Raw genomic sequence first — 21,173 nt, 5'->3', positions numbered from 1 at the left:
TTGAGTCTATCTTGATAACTAAAATGCTTCAAACTAGGAATTAAACAAATGGCCCTCCACTGCACCCTTTCTAAACCTCCAATATCACCCACCATGTGAGAAGACCAAAACTGACACAGAATTCTAACCAAGATCTTGTACAAGGATAAAATAGTATGCTTTGTCGTAGAGTTAATTGTCCTATAAATACACCCTAGCACCCTATTTGTTCTAGCTAGGTAACAGAACTGGCATGATTTTATGTCCAGGCAGTAAAGAGAAATTTCTATCCTATATCCTAGAGTGTTACCTGAAGTCAAATGCATTATTATTGATGATATAGATGCACTTGGTCTATTGTCAACCAGATATATTCAATAAGAATGGCCGTCGCCATCAGAGGATGGACATTTCATGGATAGATTTGCCGGTGGAATCCTTACAGTCACACCAGCACCAGCAATCAAAGCCCAACAACTGTAAGACTTCATTCCATATGAGGCGTCTCGCTTCACAGGAATACAGTTTGGCGACTTGGGCACAGAGGTCAATGGCCAGAAAATCAGGAGCTCCACGAATCAGGCACACTCTCAATTCTCTAATCTGTCTATCAAGGATGCCTCAGGGCTGGGAGCAGAGTCTAACAACTTCAAAGCTATTGTACTGTACATCAAAAGAAAAATGTAACTGAAGTAAATTAAGTGATCCTTACATGATAAAAGATTAGTAGATGATAACCACTGGTCTACCTAGCCTATCCATTTATCTCTACTTTTTTGAAACTGTGCTCACAATGTAAAAAATCATCTGTTTGCAGCTTGTAAAACACCTTCACAATTTAAAAAAAACTTATTTTAGTGGCGCTTAGTTTTCTGTTCTCCAAAGGGAAAAGTCCCTGGGTACACAATCACTATTCATATCTCAGTACTCTCATTTCTGGTCTTAACCTTGTTGCAATGAACAAGTAACCTCTAATATACCCACTTAGAAGCAGGGTGCCCAAAACTGGACAAATACACCAGAGGCTGGATTTATGGCTTTTTGTGTTTTCGCCCGTTTCTGGGCACATTTCGCGGCGGAGCCAAAAATTTAGCATCGGGTTAATGTTAGCGCCAGAGCAAGGCACTTTCGCCAAATGAAAGTTCACGAGGAGCGCTAGCGTTAACCCTGGTGTTGCACCACACAATTTGTGCGCCGAAACCAAAAGTTCCGGCGGTAAAAAATCAGCCATTCTGCACATGCGCAAATGTTTTATTTATTTTTTCTTCCCTCCATTCTTGTCTGATCTCCAGTCACAAATGTTAATGCAGGGCGTGGCCACAAGCATGCGCAGTACAATCGGGGCTGAATCAACCATTTTACATTTGGATTTTGATCATGTAGGACGACAATTCCAAACATCATGCCAGGCGATTCAGCCACGAGGCTATTGAAGCTCTAATGGGGGCTGCGGAGAGAAGATGGCAGGAGTTCACCTTCGGGGTGGATCTAGACCATTGCCATCCACATTTAAAATGATTTGGAGGGAAATCGCTGAGGAGGTCTTTTAATTCATGCACTCCTTCATTACTTCAATTATAAATCTGATGCACTATTTGTTCTCATGCTGTTGGTGCCACTCAGCATTCTGTGGGTTGTATCCTAAAATGCATGACACATAGGCAGGCTTAGTTCGGCACCCTAGTTGCCATAAATGATCTTTACATATTATTAAGAATGCTTTCTGAGATCTCAAGATTGCTCCCCACTTCGATGTCCTCCTGATGAACCATGTGTAACTTTCAAGGCCATTAAACAGAGGACTGTATTGTATTCAGACAGTATGGTATAAGTGCTTTGGGGGCTACCTGTGTCATAAAAGTACATGCAATCATTCCCATTTTCATCTTTGCAGGCAAAGAAGTCACACAATCAGCATGAGCAGGTGCGGACAGGTGGCAGACTGCCTCAGACCCTGCCACTCACTGACATTGAGGACAGAGTGGCAGGCCTCATCAGTGTCACAAGTCAGACAGCTGCCACTGGGCTCACTGACCAACATTCGGATACTGAGGATAAGTCCTGCATGCACCCTAGGATAGGTTGGGGCACGGGTCATGCAGTGCCTCTGGACTAGGGTTGGGCCAATGTCTTGCCCACACCTTGGGAGAGGTTTGGGCAATGTCCTGCAGTGGCACTGGACTAGATATAATGGAGTAGCGGCGGTCCTTCAAATGACCTTCCTCATGTCACCCTACTCCCTCCCCTGCTGCTAACCACTCATCTGTTGCTTTCTACTTCCAGATGACCAGCTACAGGTGCAGCAATCCTCAAGGGACCACTCCACGTCAGGCCATCGCCGACTCCGGCACAGCATCCGCGCAACATCAATCCACCCCTGTTCCACCATTGGATCTCAGCTCCTATGAGGACCACGTGATGGTCTCGGGGTTCAACAAATCTGGGGCTCCTGGAACTAGTGGCATGCAGCAACGCAGTACTGGGGTTGAATCCCGCATGCTATCTCTCCGGTGGGTGAGTCGGCAAAGTCGGTCTGCTGACAGACAAGCAGAGGTGGAATTGGATATGGTGGGAATGTCCAGGGAGAGCATCCAGGTCAGTTGTCAGTTCCTTGATGTCTTGAGTAGGATTCCGGCTAGCATTGACAGTCTGAAAGTGACCATTATGGAGGTAGGATTGCAGATTGTCAGTGCGAGCCGTGATACCAGCGAGGCCATACTTGCCCACATGAGGCTGGTGGCCTCCAGCTGTGAAAATGGAGTCCCGGAGAGTGTGGCATGAACCCTTGCAGAATATGGCGCATCACAGGCACAAGCTCTGCTTCAACTTGTGCAGGTGAAGCAGTCCATGCCTGCCGCCAAACATTCTGCGTTCCCCACTGTCACACCCAAACCACCTGTAACTGATGACGCCAATGAAGAGGCTAGCCAGTCAGGAGCTGGACCTTCTACACCACGAGCTGTTCCAGTGCGACCACAGCATCTCCATTGTCCCTCCCCCCAACAGAGCAGTGCCCTGGCAGCCTTGCTGCATGCCATCTTTGTGCAGGAGCAGTAGACAAGGGAGAGGGATAAGGGGAAGGGGGGCAAAAGATGGTGGGAAAAAATAGTGGGGCAGGATATGATGTTGCTGCATTATGTTGTTGATGCTGGATGCATTGTATGTTTTATGTTACAGTATTATTATGTTACAGATTATATTAAAGTATCACACTGAATTATTTTGTTTTGTTGATAATGTTGTTCAATTATCACACTGCTGGATGCAGCTAATTTTAATTTATTAATTTTATTTAAGTCTCACAATACTACAGTAACAATCGAATAAAACCAGCAATAAAGAGAAGTTGCTTATCTCTTGCTGTACATCAAAGATAAAATACAATAATTCCAGACCGATTTGATAAGGAGAATTTACTTACATAACTGTACTTTGCTACTACAGAAGATTCATTTCTGATTAACAAAAGTTACAAATAGTTCTAGCTAAAATGAAGGCAGACCATGCTTTCTCTCTATCTCTCTCTCTCTCTCCTCTGTCTTTCTACCTGTCTGTGTCAAATCGGAAAACACCACCCAGTGGCGGGAAATGTCATGATAGCTATGGTGGCCACAATCAGTCAAGATGCTCCAACCACAAACTCCCCGTCTAAAAATAACAAGGATTGAAATTTTTACTAGTTAGATTTCAGTTCCTCTTAGTTCATGGGATGGCTTCGAGGCAGTCATCATCTGTTTAAGTATGTGTTCAGTCTCGGGTAGCTGCGAAGCGTGTCATCGCTGCAGACCATACCATCCACCTTTTGTACCCTTCCGTCATTGGTGGGGTAGAACTTAGTGATGCGTGCGAGTGGCCAGTTATTCCGGGGAAGTTCTTTTTGCCAGAGGAGAATTACATCCCCAACAGAGGTGCCCATCGTTGTCTCATTTGCCTTGTGTCAAGGCTGCTCGCTCTGCCAATGTTTCTTCCGCCGTTGAATCCAGAATTGATCTGCAGCTCATTGGGCCCATCGCCATTGTCGTTGTCCATACAGATTCGGTTGTGTCAAATTGCCAGCTGGTGCCTGGAGGGGCTGAGTTTTCGGAGCCACGAGCATGGCATGAGTGAGTGCCTGAGGTTCATTGTTGAGAAGTGGAGGGAACTCGGAGTTTCCCTCTGAGTTAAGGTGAGCACCTTCTGTCACGCTCTTAATTGAGTGCTGGTGTCGGATGGTCATGACATTCATGATAGTATGGTTGAAGGAGGCATGGACTTTCTCATTTCCCCCCAAATCTGTCCGGAGACTGCCCAGCCTAGTTCTGTACATTGTGCCCAGTATTCCTCTCAGCCCTTTGCGAGACTCACTGATCTTGAGGGGCTCAGGGCAGTTTCTCCCAATGAATAGGAAGATGGGTGCATCCTCTTTTGGCTCGGGTATCTTTTTCGCCACTGACCTGAGATGGGGGAACTTCTCACAGAAATCGGGACATAGGATCTCGCTTCTGTCTCGGGGGATATGGACATTCTCGAGGATGGTAGGCAGCTATTCTGTCTTTCTATCTGCTATTTCTAGGATATTAGACCGCTTGCTCATCTCCTCTTGGCCATGATCCTGTCTCCGCCGCAGGTGGCAAGCTCATATGGGAAGGCTGGACTTAGGAGGTCTAAAGCATCGAAGATTTCAGGGTCTCCAAAACAGGCATTAGATAGGTTGTCCAGCAACCCGTAGCCAAGGATACATTTCGAGGGATGATCCCTGTGGTAGATTCGACATAGAACAATCTTACAACAAGGTCGTGCAGAAGAGCAAGCCAGGTATCTGGTGCACTTTGCGTTAGCCTTTATGACCTATTGGCCTTTCGTGGTGGTTCTCCCCGCCGTGGGTCTCCCCACCATTCTGTCTCCGCGTCACGTGCATGAAGGAGGTATGCTCTGTGCCTTGGTATTCCTGGCAATGCACCTTGGTCTGGCAGTCTTGCATTTTGAGGTGGTTGCCACACCTGAAACAATTTCAGGTGTGGTGTTTGGCTCTGCAGAATTCTCTTTGCTTTTGAATGGGCTTTCAGCTGAAAGCGATGCAATCCGACAGATGATGGCCTCACCCGTCATGGTAGAGGCACATCTCCGAAGCTAGCAGCATGGGCACGAACTTCGTAGGTGTACGTGTTGCAAAGACATGAAGGGAAGAGCTGGGACTTCTGTGGCTTCCTGTCCTCTCTAAGGTTGGCTGACATACCTGGCTTAATGCGCAAAGGTCGCTGTCGCTGTGCTATCTGGCTTCTTTTTTGAGGAATTTAGCCAGCACGGTGAAAGGAGGGGAACTGCAGTTATCGGTCTTATGTTCTGATATGTGCTTCCTCCATGCATTTCATAGGTAGGCAGGGAGTTTTCCGAGCGTCGGGTGAAGATAGTGGGGGTAGTTAAGCAGCCCCACATCGGGCAAGTCGTCCATCTGTGCTGCAATGTCTGTGCACAATTTGGCAAGTTCAAGAAGTTTGTGGCCCTCTGGGGGAGATTAGATCTCTGGAGAGGACTAGATCATTGGGGGATTAGATCACTGGGGGGATTAGATCGCTGGGGGGGATTAGATCTCTGGGGGGATTAAATCACTGGGGGATTAGACCTCTGGGGGGATTAGATCTCTGGGCTAATTAGACCTCTGGGGGGATTAGATCGCTGGGGGGTTAGATCTCTGGGGGGAATAGATTTCTGGGGGGATTAGATCACTGGGGGGATTAGACCTCTGGGGGGATTAGATCGCTGAGGGGATTAGACCTCTGGGGAGGATTAGATCTCGAGGGGGAATAGATCTCTGAGGGGATTAGATCAATGGGGGGATTAGATCTCCAGGGAGGATTAGATCTCTGGGGAGGAGGACAAGATCGCGGGGGGGGGAGCTTTGTAGTTTACATACCACCGACATTCCACCAGTATAAAACCACCTCTTTTCAGACGGTGTACAGCTCCAGTGATATGTTGGCGGTATGCTACCAATGTCGGACTTTTGGGCAGTCTGTAGGGTGCTCCATGTGGGCAAATGGTATGCATATCGCCCGGCGGTATGTCGCTGATGAATTTCCTGCCGGGCAATATGTGGGCGGTATGCAGGTATTTTTTGAAAATTTCGCGATTTTGGGCGGTGTGTTGGCAGTCTGCGGGCAGTATGCAGTGGTATGTCCACCAATTTCAGCCACTTACACTGGTAAAAGTAGGCAAGAGATATCTTGACAGATCGGGAAAGCTGGTTTTCAGCGCATGCGCATTGCATGCCAAAAACCGGTCTGTGCGAGGCCTCACGGGTCCATATGTATTCTGTATGGACCCGGCAAGGCCGGAATTTCAGGGCCATTAAAACCGTCCGTGAAGCCTCATTCTAGATTTCTACCCGTAATTCTTTAGACAAATGCTAACTTGTGCAAAAAGAAGCTCAATAACTATTAGTAGATTCTCAAAATAAATTCAGAGAAAATGACCTTCATGGCAGGTGTTTGGGGGCAATTGATGGGCAGAGGCTCCCTACTCCCGCTTCTTAGCACTTGTATGGCGACTGGGATGCCATGTGAGTGGTAGAGTACTGGCTTCGCACTGGAGTCCAGGCCAGGCAAGTGGACTGGACAAGGGGCAGGGGGGTGCTGGAAATGGGGAAGTGGGGGGGGTGGGGAACTGGACATGGGGCAGGGGGGGCTGGACAAGGGGCAGGGGAGTGCTGGACATGGGGAAGGAGGGGGCTGGACAAAGGGCAGGGGAGTGCTGGACATGGGGAAGGAGGGGGCTGGACATGGGCCGGGGGGGCTGGACATGGGCCAGGGAGGACTGAACATGGGCCAGGGAGGGGACTGGACATGGGGCAGGGGGCGACTGGACATGGGGCGGGGGGGACTGGACATGGGGAAGAGAGGGGCTGGACATGGGGAAGGGAGGGGCTGGACATGGGGCGGGGGGGCTGGACATGGGGTGGGGGGGACTGGACATGGGGCAGGGGGGACTGGACATGGGGAAGGGGGGCCTGGACATGGGGAAGTGGGGGACTGGACATGGGGCGGGAGGGACTGGACATGGGGTAGCAGGGGACTGTACATGGGGTAGCGGGGGACTGGACATGGGGTAGGGGGGACTGGACATGGGGTAGGGGGGACTGGACATGGGGTAGGAGTGACTGGACATGGGGTAGGGGGGACTGGACATGGGGCGGGGGGGACTGGACATGGGGTAGGAGTGACTGGACATGGGGTAGCGGGGGACTGGACATGGGGCGGGGGGGGACTGGACATGGGGTAGGAGTGACTGGACATGGGGTAGGGGGGGACTGGACATGGGGCAGGGGGGACTGGACATGGGGCAGGAGGGGACTGGACATGGGGTAGCGGGGACTGGACATGGGTTAGGGGGGACTGGACATGGGGTAGGAGTGACTGGACATGGGTTAGTGGGGACTGGACATGGGATAGGGGGGACTGGACATGGGTTAGGGGGGACTGGACATGGGGCAGAGGGGGACTGGACATGGGTCAGGGGGGACTGGACATGGGGCAGGAGGGGACTGGACATGTAGCGGGGGACTGGACATGGGTTAGGGGGGACTGGACATGGGTAGGAGTGACTGGACATGGGGTAGGGGGGACTGGACATGGGGCAGGAGGGGACTGGACATGGGGTAGCAGGGGACTGGACATGGGGTAGCGGGGGACTGGACATGGGGCGGGGGGGGACTGGACATGGGGTAGGAGTGACTGGACATGGGGTAGGGGTGACTGGACATGGGTTAGGGGGGACTGGACATGGGGCAAGAGGGGACTGGACATGGGGTAGCGGGGGACTGGACATGGGGCAGAGGGGGACTGGACATGGGGCAGAGGGGACTTGACATGGGGCAGGAGGGGACTGGACATGGGGTAGCGGGGACTGGACATGGGTTAGGGGGGACTGGACATGGGGCAGGGGGGGAACTGGACATGGGGCAGAGTGGGGCTGGACATGGGGCGGGGAGGGCTGGACATGGGGCAGGGAGGGCTGGACATGTGGCAGAGGGGGACTGGACATGGGGCAGAGGGGGACTGGACATGGGGCGGGGAGGGCTGGACATGGGGCAGGGGGGGACTGGACATGGGGCAGGGGGGGACTGGACATGGGGCAGAGTGGGGCTGGACATGGGGCAGGGGGGGACTGGACATGGGGCGGGGAGGGCTGGACATGGGGCAAGGGGGGGACTGGACATGGGGCAGGGGGTGACTGGACATGGGGCAGGGGGCGACTGGACATGGGGTAGCGGGGACTGGACATGGGTTAGGGGGGACTGGACATGGGGCAGGGGGGAACTGGACATGGGGCAGAGTGGGGCTGGACATGGGGCGGGGAGGGCTGGACATGGGGCAGGGAGGGCTGGACATGTGGCAGAGGGGGACTGGACATGGGGCAGAGGGGGACTGGACATGGGGCGGGGAGGGCTGGACATGGGGCAGGGGGGGACTGGACATGGGGCAGGGGGGGACTGGACATGGGGCAGAGTGGGGCTGGACATGGGGCAGGGGGGGACTGGACATGGGGCGGGGAGGGCTGGACATGGGGCAAGGGGGGGACTGGACATGGGGCAGGGGGTGATTGGACATGGGGCAGGGGGCGACTGGACATGGGGCAGGGGGGGACTGGACATGGGGCAGAGTGGGGCTGGACATGGGGCAGGGGGGACTGGACACGGGGCAGAGGGGGACTGGACATGGGGCAGAGGGGACTTGACATGGGGCAGGAGGGGACTGGACATGGGGCAGGAGGGGACTGGACATGGGTTAGGGGGGACTGGACATGGGGCAGGGGGGGAACTGGACATGGGGCAGAGTGGGGCTGGACATGGGGCGGGGAGGGCTGGACATGGGGCAGGGAGGGCTGGACATGTGGCAGAGGGGGACTGGACATGGGGCAGAGGGGGACTGGACATGGGGCGGGGAGGGCTGGACATGGGGCAGGGGGGGACTGGACATGGGGCAGGGGGGGACTGGACATGGGGCAGAGTGGGGCTGGACATGGGGCAGGGGGGGACTGGACATGGGGCGGGGAGGGCTGGACATGGGGCAAGGGGGGGACTGGACATGGGGCAGGGGTGACTGGACATGGGGCAGGGGGCGACTGGACATGGGGTAGCGGGGACTGGACATGGGTTAGGGGGGACTGGACATGGGGCAGGGGGGAACTGGACATGGGGCAGAGTGGGGCTGGACATGGGGCGGGGAGGGCTGGACATGGGGCAGGGAGGGCTGGACATGTGGCAGAGGGGGACTGGACATGGGGCAGAGGGGGACTGGACATGGGGCGGGGAGGGCTGGACATGGGGCAGGGGGGGACTGGACATGGGGCAGGGGGGGACTGGACATGGGGCAGAGTGGGGCTGGACATGGGGCAGGGGGGGACTGGACATGGGGCGGGGAGGGCTGGACATGGGGCAAGGGGGGGACTGGACATGGGGCAGGGGGTGATTGGACATGGGGCAGGGGGCGACTGGACATGGGGCAGGGGGGGACTGGACATGGGGCAGGGGGGACTGGAAATGGGGCAGAGTGGGGCTGGACATGGGGCAGAGGGGGACTGGACATGGGGCAGAGGGGGACTGGACATGGGGCAGAGTGGGGCTGGACATGGGGCACGGGGGACTGGACACGGGGCAGAGGGGGACTGGACATGGGGCAGGGGGGACTGGACATGAGGCAGGGGGGGGACTGGACATGGGGCAGAGGGGGACTGGACATGGGGCAGGGGGGGACTGGACATGGGGCGGGGGGGGGGGACTGGACATGGGGCAGGGGGGGACTGGACATGGGGCAGGGGAGGGCTGGACATGGGGCGGGGAGGCGGCACACGTGACCATAATGAGGTTTTTACCTGCCCACCACATGTTGTTGAGGTTCCCTCTTGCTAACTACCCAAACTCCAGTTCGGTCAACACTGAATGGCACCATCAGGTGTGACTAAAGCATAACTGCTGGGTTTGCGACCGGAGGAACTTCTGAATTTTTACTCCCATTCCTAAACCTGGAGTATTACATTGTAATGGATGTTAATCCAGAATCGACCTTTTAACTTGATTGTTAACTGCTTGTTAAGCAACAATGGACATGAATGTGCAGTTAATCAGGATTTCTTTCTTTCTACATTTTGTTCATTTCTACAGAATAATATGTTAAAGCCTTGGAGGGAGCTGTGGTAATAAGAAAAGCAGGAAATGTTGCCTGCAGGGTGTCTCTTGATGAATTCTGCAGTGTGACATGCATGTCATATCAAGTCTGTCAATGCTGAATACTTTGGAGGAGAAGAAGCAATGACAGCAGAAGACAATAGCCCAGAAGGATCAAGACCATAGGATGTGGCCTTGCAGGACTCACTATTGACATGACATCTACTTGGATCTGGGTAAGGAACAGTGTGTAAGGCCTTGTTAGCTCTTGTCACCAGACCTGCAGCACTGGAGCAACATTCCAGATGACACTCAGAATTCAACTTCTACGCCACTGGATGTTTCCAGGCACCAAGATGAGGCATCATTTGGATCAGACAATGCACTGCCCATTGGTGGATCATTGAGATGATAGATGGCCTATTCTGCCACATGACAGCATACATCAGGTTCATTTGTGGCATCAAACACCAGCTGAGGAGGCAAAGTTAATTTTATCAGCCACGTGGCACTCCCTGAGTACAAGGTTACATTCACTGCATTCACATTGGGATTTGAGCTGCTGTAGATAGTCCCTCCATTTTATCAACAGATAAAATTACTGCACCCTTAACATTCAAATGATGTACAACCACCATTAAAAGATTAATATGGAACCTCAAAATTCCACATTCCCTATTATCAACACTGTTGATTATCTTTAAACATTTTTTTACCGGGAGTCAATTTTGTATGAACCATTGAACTTTGTTTGAGAGCTTGGGTTCCTGATCCAGCAGAATAAGTAGTCCAGATGTGCCATATCTAACTGAATTTACCATCCATCCAGCTCTGGAGCAGGGGGCTGGTAAGAGTCAGGTGTTTGGATCTCGTAAACCAGCATTTTTTTCAAGAATACCTTAGTTTTGAAATGGGAAAAAGTGAGTCTTAAGTGCACAGGTTTGATTAGCTAATCTAATAGATGAAAACTCACTGAATTGAAGTGCTTGCTACACATAGCAACAATTCTTCCCCCACTGTTTCAGACTGATTACCTTACCTGACAATTTCCATTATCTTCCATCGTTGTCCCCTCTATTACATTGGATAATTAAGATTCTAATCTGACTAACCGAATGCTTAATTTGCAGAGAGTGCTCATCAGACATTGGGCTGAATTTTCCACTGCTGTCCATCTCTGTTTTCATCCGGAGGGGCAGCATTGGCGGCGGTGAGCTCTTCTGGGCAGGCGACCAGCTTCCAGCACCCCACCGGGGTTTACAGGGCTGGAAGAGGTGAGCCGTTGTGCAACGTCCCTGGTTGCGACACTGGCTTGATTTTTTACTCCAGCCCCGACCCGTAGCGCCTTGTAGCATGCCCTGGTGGGAATGCCTGTGAAAGCATGCCTGTGTCGCGGCTGCAGTGAGGAAAGTGTGATTGCTTTTTTCTTTTCTTTTTTTTGCGATTTATGTTGTGGTGGCATGAGTTATTTATTGGGAATGTTTTTGGTGTTTTTTTTTCAGGTTTTTTTTTCTCCCCAGGCATCTCTTACGGTGTTCCGAGGCCGGCTCTTCAGCTCGGGATTTTCACATGCTCAGCCAACCTAGCACCCTAGAGAGGTGTGTAACACTTCCCTTAGCGTTCCGCCCCACACTCAGAGCCTAGCTGCCCAATTTTGCTGACTGATACGCAAGCTTTTTCCAGGCGGTTTCAGGACCGCCCCCATCATTATTAATGCCCCGAAATCCTAAAAACCCCAAATCCAGCCCAAAATCTTTAAGACAGAATCTCAGGGTAGTTTCTGGGAGGTATGAATTACCCACCTCAGGTGTGATTGATTATATCTCTGTAGAACTTCCGCAGGCCAAAAGTGAGTCTTACATTGGTACATATTCATGAGACTGAAATATATCAGCCCTGAATTGGTGGTCGGAGATGCACCTCCGGAATATGCCTTGGACCCGCAAAATATATCTGAACTTACCTCCTGGCTCCACGATGATGGGGAGTTCGGGTCCTGGGCCTCTCGATGTGCGCATGTGTAAAAATCCACTGATCCCAGGGACACAGGTGGTTTGGAAGCATCCCTGGGATCATGTGGGCCAGGTCCTCAAATTAGAAAGGAGGATTACATTGCACTAATTTCCAAACTGAATCCCCTAATTGCAATGGAATTCCCAAATTAATAAAGAATGTAGACAACTCTAATAAAAATTAAAAATTTCATTTTCAAATTTAACTAAAAGTCCCTTGAATATATCAAATACCATAAAAATTAAATTTTTTGAAAAATAGTTCGAAAAATTTTACTCCATGCCAAACTTTGCATAAAGTAACTTTAAGTGTTTGTGCATCATTTTTTATTTTAAAATGATTTATTTAAGATTTATATTAACCCTACCATGGTGAAAGCAAGCCCTATGCCTGCTTTTACCAGCCACGAGTTCTGTGGGAATTTGTTGGGCAGTGATTGGACAAATAGCCCAATTTTGCGCCAGCGAAAATGATTTTACTTTCGGTTTGGTAGGTCTGTCAATGTGTACTTTGACAGATCGCAAGTTCTGGGTTTTCATGCATGCTCAGCCCATGTGAAAATCTGAAACTTGCGGAACCTTCCAGAAAGCTTACGACGGCATACGCTGATTGTACGCCGTCATTGGGAGCCCAAGTTCTGGGCCAACAGGGCGGTACTTTGGCCTCCTGAGACCATGGAGAGTTCTCCCGCTCGTCCAATTCAATTTCAACAGAAGAATTGCAGAATCATCGCAAAACAGTATCAGTGGCATTCATGCCATTTTCCGGCTGACAGGATAGAGGATTGCTCTGGAAATTCAACCCCAACATTGCTAGTATTTGCAATTGTCTGGCGATGCCTTGAATAATGAGCTGAAGTGAGTTGCAGTATGTCGCATCCTGCACCATATTGCCATGGAACGAAGCACACATATGCTTGCTGAAGAAGAGATGCAACAAGACAGGTCCCACAAAGAGAATGATGGAATATGTACCCCTATGCAGCATACAAGTAACGCCTTATGTGGGGCAGCTGTGGTGGACATCGTACAACAACATGATTCATTGATATCTGGACACCCTCTTTCTGCGAACAAGGACAGAATGTCTACGTGCATGAAGGCCTCTGGTGTTTTTTATTGGGCATTAGGCCTAACTTCTATTTGTCAATCTTCGTTCATTTAACAATTCCTATATTCCTATGTACCTTTAAAGGAAAGCTAGACTGGTTTGAGGCTGCAACAGAGATTGGTACAAGAGCTAGGTACCAATTAATATAATTTGTCAGTGTGGTCTCCTGAGCTAGTTTTAATCACCTAGAGAATAATTTTCCAGATTTTATTCCCCTAATAGGCCTGAGGTTTTTGATCTGGTTTCTCACCTCTCCCAGGTCGCTGCATGGCACCTAGGGGTAGCCAGTCTCCTGACCTGATCCATAAAGGAAGGCAACTGTATGGGACAGGCTACATGGGCCAGCTGGTCTTTTACTGTCGGATACTTCAATGTATGTATACATTATGAACAAGAATGGATACTTCTTGTTGGATTTCTGGAGAAAATAATTCAAAAACATCACCTGAATGTCTGTGCAAACTGGCTGGGTGAAAAGGTAGCATCAACATTTTTATAAAAAACGAACATGACCTGCACAAATCCAGAGCAGGACAATTATGTCACACCCTTTAACATTTTCGGTAAGAGTAGACCTAATGGACATGCATTCTCTGTGGCGCTTAATTCTATGGTGCAGTTAAACCTTACCGTGGTCCAGCTTATCTGTGTCCCCAGGTCTCTGAAGTATAATGTAATGATGGAGGAGACTGCAAGGGTCTTAATGACTTTGGATTCTTTCAGAAGAGGACCACCTGTGAATAGGCAAGACCAGGAACAACATTATGTTTACATCATCACTTCGGTAAAGGCAAAGTGAACACTGCAACCATTGCATTACTGTAAGCTGACAAAATAAAGCAAGTTTAGAAAATTCTTGGTGCACAATGCTCATTTAAAAACATGAATGATGGGAGTTTGGAACTCATTGCTACATGGAATGGTTGAAGCATATAGCATTGATGCATTTAAGAAGGGACTTAATGCAAACAGGAGGGAAGAAGGGAATAGAAGGATAAAAGAGCAAAGTGGGAAGAGGTATTTAGAGTTGCAGGAAGCTCATGTAAAGTATAGACACTGGCATAGACCAGTTCGGCTGAATGGTCTGTTTCTGTGCTGTACATTCAAACATAAAACAAGAACATAAGAAATAGGAGCAGGAGTAGGTCATTTGGCCCCTAGAGCCTGTTCCGCCATTCAATAAGATCATGGCTGATCTGATCTTGGGCTCAGCTCCACTTCCCTGCCGTTCCCCATAACTCTTTATTCCCTTATCGCTCAAGAAACTGTCTATCTCCACCTTAAATATATTCAATGGCCCAGCTGCCACAGTTCTCTGGGGCAGAGAATTCCACAAATTTACAACCCTCTGAGAAAAGAAATTCATCCTTATCTCAGTTTTAAATGGGCGGCCCCTTATTCTGAAACTATGCCCCCTCCCCTAGTTCTAGAGTTCCCCACGAGGGGAAGCAGCCTCTCTGCATCCACCTTGTTGAGCCCCCTCAGTATCTTATATGCTTCAATAAGATCACCTCTCATTCTTCTAAACTCCAATGAGTATAGACCCAACTGACTCAACCTTTCTTCATAAGTCAACCCCTTCATCTCAGGATTCAACCTAGTGAACCTTCTCTAAACTGCCTCCAATGCAAGTATATCCCTCCTTAAATAAGGAGACCAAAACTGTACACAGTACTCAAGATGTGGCCTCAATAATACCCTGTACAGTTGTAGCAGGACTTCTCTGCTCTTATACTCCATTCCCTTTGCAATAAAGGCAAACATTCCATTTGCCTTCCTGATTACTTGCTGTACATGCATACTAACTTTTTGTGTTACATACACCAGGACTCCCAGGTTCCTCTATCCTGCAGCATTTTGTACTTTCTTGTCACTTAAATAATAATTTGTTTTTTTATTTTTTCTGCCAAGGTGGATAACCTCACACTTTCCCACATTATACTCCATCTGCCAAATTTGTGCCCACTCACTTAGCCTGTCTATATCTCTTTGCAGATTTTTTGTGTCCTCATCACACCTATCTTTGTATCATCAACAAACATGGCTACATTACACTCGGTCCCTTCATCCAAATCATTAATATAGATTGTAATATTTGAGGTCACAGCACCGATCCCTGTGACACCGCACTAATTATCATTTGCTAACCGGAAAATGACCCATTTATCCTGACTCTCTGTTTTCTGTTATTTTGCCAATCCTCTATCCATGCTAATATATTACTCCTGTGAAATTTTATCTTGTGCAGTAACCTTTTATGTGGCACCTTATCGACTGCCTTCTGGAAATCCAAATACACTACATCTACTGGTTTCCCCTTATCCACCCTGGTCTTTACATCTTCACAGAACTCCAGCAAATATGTCAAACTTGATTTCCCTTTCATAAAACCTGATGACTCTGCTTGACTGTATTATTCTTTTCTAAATGTTATGCTACTGCTTCCTTAAAGACAGATATTAGGCTAACTTGTCTATAGTTTCCTGCTTTCTCTCTGCCTCCTTTTTTAAATAAGGGTGTTCCATTTATGGTTTTCCAATCCGCTGGGACCTCACCAGAATCCAGGGAATTTTGGTAGATTACAACCAATGCATCCCCTATCTCTCCAGCCACTTATTTTAAGACCCTAGGATGTAAGCCATCAGGTGCAGGGGACCTGTCCACCTTTAGTCTCATTATTTTACTGAATAATTTTTCATTAGTGATAGTGATTATTTTAATTTCCTCCCTCCCTATAGCCCCTTGATTATCCATTATTGGGATGTTTTTAGTGTCTTCGACCGTGAAGACCGATACAAAATATTTGTTCAAAGTCTCTGCCATTTTCCTATTTTCCATTATTAATTTCCCAGTCTCATCCTTTACTTTAGCTACTCTCTTCATTTTTATATACTTGTAAAAGCTCTTACTATCTGTTTTTATATTTCTTGCGAGTTTACTTTCATAATATATCTTCTTTTCGATGTGATTCTATATGAATAATTGAAAATCAAAATTTCTATGAATTGCTAACATAATTATGACCATATCCACTCTACCTACTAACAGACTAGGATTAGGAATCATTCATTTACATCCTACTTGATAGTACTATCCAGTTGCTATATTCCAAAAGATAACATTAGCATTAGGTTAAGTTATCTGTTTCTGCACTCCTGTCACATGAAAAATCCCAGTGAGATGGGCCATTTTGTCATATGTGCTCCAGAGGTGCATCCAGAAGCAGAAAACATACCATCAGTGTGACTGACATAGAGAAGATTAGTTGGACCAAGCAGGGGATCACACTGAGCTCAGTTGCCTATCCTCTCATCAATAAATGATTTGTGGACATTTAATTCATCAACACAAACGTGGCTATAAACTGTGTGCTGATGCAGCTATAGATGCCCACTATTCACTTCTAAAAGGAAATAAACTTTACTGCCACATATTTTAAAACCATTCCTTTCTTGACACATTCATGAGGCTGCAGGCCATAGTTATTGCTTAATACTAAATTTAATCACGGCTCTTAGGGCAAAGAAATCTGCTACACTTGGGTATTGTTGGAAGTTGATTATCATTCAGGAGTTGTTATAAAAAGTTCAGTGTTTTAATCATAGTTATAGCAACATTTAGAACACTAGAAATGTTTAGATTTTATTTTTAGGCCTCCCTGCATTTATTTAATGTTTTAATGTGACTCACATTGCAAGAGTTATTGAATAGGCACTATGCTTAGTACTTCTAAATAACAATGTTAAACACATTGATCAGATAATAGATTAGAGTTTTGAATTTCTCCCATGAGCCTCTTGAAATTGTTACTAAAGTATTAATATTGAATTTGGGTTACTATGGTCCTCTTAATTAATGTTCACGGTAAAGTGGAATACGAAATCCTGAACTCAGCACATTGAGAGAAGACATTTGTCTCCCTTACTTGTGTAATGTTTAGCACCTTCTGCGCACAGACTTACAATTGCATCAGAAGACAATGGTTGACAGTCGTACAGAAGACAATGGTTGATCTGCCATGATGAGGTCCTACCCTATATTCTGGCTTTCATATTAAAGAGGGTAAGCTGACATACAACGTTACTCTACTTTGATTTTCCCACCTCCGAGATAAACGCAATGTTATTTACAATCAAATAACCCTCTCCATATATCTTATCCCTGTTTGTGTGCATGGACCTTTGGATTGTCGAATCTGTACCCCCCCCCTCATGTTGAACAAGGCTCTGTGCTGAGAACACTAACTCATAAAATGTACCCTTTGCTGATGTCAATTCCAACACTATACTGCCAGGTATTCCAAACATTAATTAACATCTGGCTGCCAGGCATTTGGACCACCTCAATGACAAGGGATAAACACCACCAACACTGAACTGCAAAAAGTTCTAATAACTTTAACAAATAGTGTATTCGGATGTAAGCTGCGGCCCACCAGAACAGTGAGAGATCAATGAAATATGTTGATGCACACAATTGGTTGCAAGACAGCAAGGACAGATTCACTTGAATCCAAACCTTTTTCAAACCAGCTAAAATCTTTCCATACATCATGTACATTTTCAGGCATCTGTCTGACATGCTGCTTTCCTTGTCAATTGCACAGCAGAAACAGCAGACCTGGAAGGAAAAGGCCCATTTAAGAGCGGAAAGAGCTTGGCTTTCAGTGATGGATGAAATGATTGGAGTGTAGCTTCAAGTCACTGCTCAGGAGCCGCTGGGGCAGGAAGTAGAGCAGCTTGTTCAAACCAATTTTCCTTTCATTCCAATTTGCTTTGAACAATATGATTTTCTTTTTAAAAGGGCTATTGGTGGATTAATCCTGTATGTAGGCGCTAAGTTTATTTGAGCAGTAAGTGCAGGGTAAATGCATCCAACTATAAAAGCAAACCCATGGGACAACAGATGTAGTCACATTAATCAGCTTAAAAACAGTGGGAACATTAGAATCTAAGAGGCATAATATTACCAACGGAAGAGAAAGTCTGATGGGCAGCACTAGCATGATCTGATAAAAGGAGGTAAATTGAGGCACATATTCAGCACAGGCATCAGGGGTTATTTCCTCAACTACCCCCAATCCCACCATTGAGATAATAACAACCTTCCGGATATAAAAGGGGTCAGAGGGTCTAGTAAGGAGGAGGAACTGAGGGAAATGCTTATTAGTCGGGAAATTGTGTTGGGGAAATTGATGGGATTGAAGGCCGATAAATCCCCAGGGCCTGATGGACTGCATCCCAGAGTACTTAAGGAGGTGGCCTTGGAAATAGCGGATGCATTGACAGTCATTTTCCAACATTCCATTGACTCTGGATCAGTTCCTATGGAGTGGAGGGTAGCCAATGTAACCCCACTTTTTAAAAAAGGAGGGAGAGAGAAAACAGGGAATTATAGACCGGTCAGTCTGACCTCAGTAGTCGGTAAAATGATGGAATCAATTATTAAGGATGTCATAGCAGCGCATTTGGAAAGAGGTAATATGATAGGTCCAAGTCAGCATGGATTTGTGAAAGGGAAATCATGCTTGACAAATCTTCTGTAATTTTTTGAGGATGTTTCCAGTAGAGTGGACAAGGGAGAACCAGTTGATGTGGTATATTTGGACTTTCAGAAGGCTTTCGACAAGGTCCCACACAAGAGATTAATGTGCAAAGTTAAAGCACATGGGATTGGGGGTAGTGTGCTGACGTGGATTGAGAACTGGTTGTCAGACAGGAAGCAAAGAGTAGGAGTAAATGGGGACTTTTCAGAATGGCAGGCAGTGACTAGTGGGGTACCGCAAGGTTCTGTGCTGGGGCCCCAGCTGTTTACACTGTACATTAATGATTTAGACGAGGGGATTAAATGTAGTATCTCCAAATTTGCGGATGACACTAAGTTGGGTGGCAGTGTGAGCTGCGAGGAGGATGCTATGAGGCTGCAGAGCGACTTGGATAGGTTAGGTGAGTGGGCAAATGCATGGCAGATGAAGTATAATGTGGATAAATGTGAGGTTATCCACTTTGGTGGTAAAAACAGAGAGACAGACTATTATCTGAATGGTGACAGATTAGGAAAAGGGGAGATGCAAAGAGACCTGGGTGTCATGGTACATCAGTCATTGAAGGTTGGCATGCAGGTACAGCAGGCGGTTAAGAAAGCAAATGGCATGTTGGCCTTCATAGCGAGGGGATTTGAGTACAGGGGCAGGGAGGTGTTGCTACAATTGTACAGGGCCTTGGTGAGGCCACACCTGGAGTATTGTGTACAGTTTTGGTCTCCTAACCTGAGGAAGGACATTCTTGCTATTGAGGGAGTGCAGCGAAGGTTCACCAGACTGTTTCCCGGGATGGCGGGACTGACCTATCAAGAAAGACTGGATCAACTGGGCTTGTATTCACTGGAGTTCAGATGAATGAGAGGGGACCTCATAGAAACGTTTAAAATTCTGACGGGTTTAGACAGGTTAGATGCAGGAAGAATTTGTTCCCAATGTTGGGGAAGTCCAGAACCAGGGGACACAGTCTAAGGATAAGGGGGAAGCCATTTAGGACCGAGATGAGGAGGAATTTCTTCACCCAGAGAGTGGTGAACCTGTGGAATTCTCTACCACAGAAAGTTGTTGAGGCCAATTCACTAAATATATTCAAAAAGGAGTTAGATGAAGTCCTTACTACTAGGGGAATCAAGGGGTATGGTGAGAAAGCAGGAATGGGGTACTGAAGTTGCATGTTCAGCCATGAACTCATTGAATGGCGGTGCAGGCTAGAAGGGCCGAATGGCCTACTCCTGCACCTATTTTCTATGTTTCTATGTTTCTATGTTCATGGCACCAAAAAATGAAACTGATGTTGTGTACAATGATATTAGTCCAGAAATTCATCAGGGCGGTTACCATACAATTATGCCAGGATCATGTCGACTGGTGACCTCTGACATGGCTGCCAGAATATGTAGGGTCAGTGTGAGTTCACCTCATTTAAATATACCCTTGTATGGCTACACATCTTCCCCCGGATGCTGCAAAATCCAGCCGTGGTGGCAAGGTTGGTCATGGGAGGGAAGGTGTTATCCGCAAGCCAGGTGCCGCATTAAACAAAAAAAATTCTCTCCATAATTCTGTGGGGTCCAGGTCATGGTCCCCACAACTACCATTGAGGAGACCGGTTTACCTCTTCCCACTGGGCGGACCAACTTCTGAAGATGCGGCAATAACATTTAGACAGTGACAGGAACTCCCAATATAAAGACAGGGATTTTGCCCCATCCCCAGTTTCATGGCATCATTATCACTAGCCTTTAATAGACAGCCTTGGCCCTTACAAGGTCCTGCGCGAACTCTCAGGCCAGAACCGGTCTATCCAGGTCCTGCTCTATTTTCTGGCTGTTCCACCACATTCCTGCTGGAGTTATTCTCATCCCTTGTTTTCAAATCCCTCCATGGCCTCGCCCCTTCCTATCTCTGTAATCTCCTCCAGCCCCACAATCATTCCGAGATGTTTGCGCTCCTCTAATTCTTCCCGCTTGAGCATCCTTGATTATAATCGCTCAACCATTGGTGGCTGTGCCTTCTGCTGTCTCGGCCCCAAGCTCTGGAACTCCCTGCCTAAACCTTTCCGCCTCTCTACCCCTCTTTTCTCGTTTCAAGACGCTCCTTAAAACCTACCCCTCAGACCAAGCTTTAGATCATCTGCACTAATTTCTCTTTATGCAGCTCATTATGTTATGTCAAATTAAAATTATGTCAAAATTTTAAAATCTCATAAAGCTCCTGTGAAGCGCCCTGGGACATTTCACTTCGTTAAAAACATGATATAAATACAAGTTGATGTTGTTATTGCGAGATGACGTCAGAATTGCTGAGGAAATTCAGCGCCATTATATCTTTTCAGCCAGTATACAAGTTGAAAGGCGACCATTATTACTAGACTAGTGCACCGTTACCCAC

The 21,173-nt window shown here is 47.8% G+C and overlaps 1 protein-coding gene and 1 long non-coding RNA gene across 6 annotated transcripts in view; one reads left to right on the top strand and one right to left on the bottom strand.

The window, feature by feature from the left end:
- LOC139268298 (trans-2,3-enoyl-CoA reductase-like) overlaps positions 1–21,173 on the bottom strand; it is a 250,761-nt gene that overhangs the window by 81,971 nt on the left and 147,617 nt on the right. For all 3 annotated transcript variants that reach the window (XM_070886364.1, XM_070886372.1, XM_070886380.1), the window contains exon 4: positions 13,874–13,977. In XM_070886364.1, the coding sequence (XP_070742465.1) occupies positions 13,874–13,977 (104 nt within the window). The remainder of the gene's footprint in view (positions 1–13,873; positions 13,978–21,173) is intronic.
- LOC139268317 (uncharacterized) overlaps positions 11,495–21,173 on the top strand; it is a 44,918-nt gene continuing 35,239 nt past the window's right edge. For all 3 annotated transcript variants that reach the window (XR_011594010.1, XR_011594008.1, XR_011594009.1), the window contains exons 1-3: positions 11,495–11,718; positions 13,967–14,064; positions 17,200–17,305. This is a non-coding gene — a long non-coding RNA (uncharacterized lncRNA). The remainder of the gene's footprint in view (positions 11,719–13,966; positions 14,065–17,199; positions 17,306–21,173) is intronic.

Source organism: Pristiophorus japonicus, chromosome 1, assembly GCF_044704955.1.
Source record: "Pristiophorus japonicus isolate sPriJap1 chromosome 1, sPriJap1.hap1, whole genome shotgun sequence".
Taxonomy (NCBI): Eukaryota; Metazoa; Chordata; class Chondrichthyes; family Pristiophoridae; genus Pristiophorus; species Pristiophorus japonicus.
This window is presented reverse-complemented; position numbering and strand designations above follow the sequence as displayed.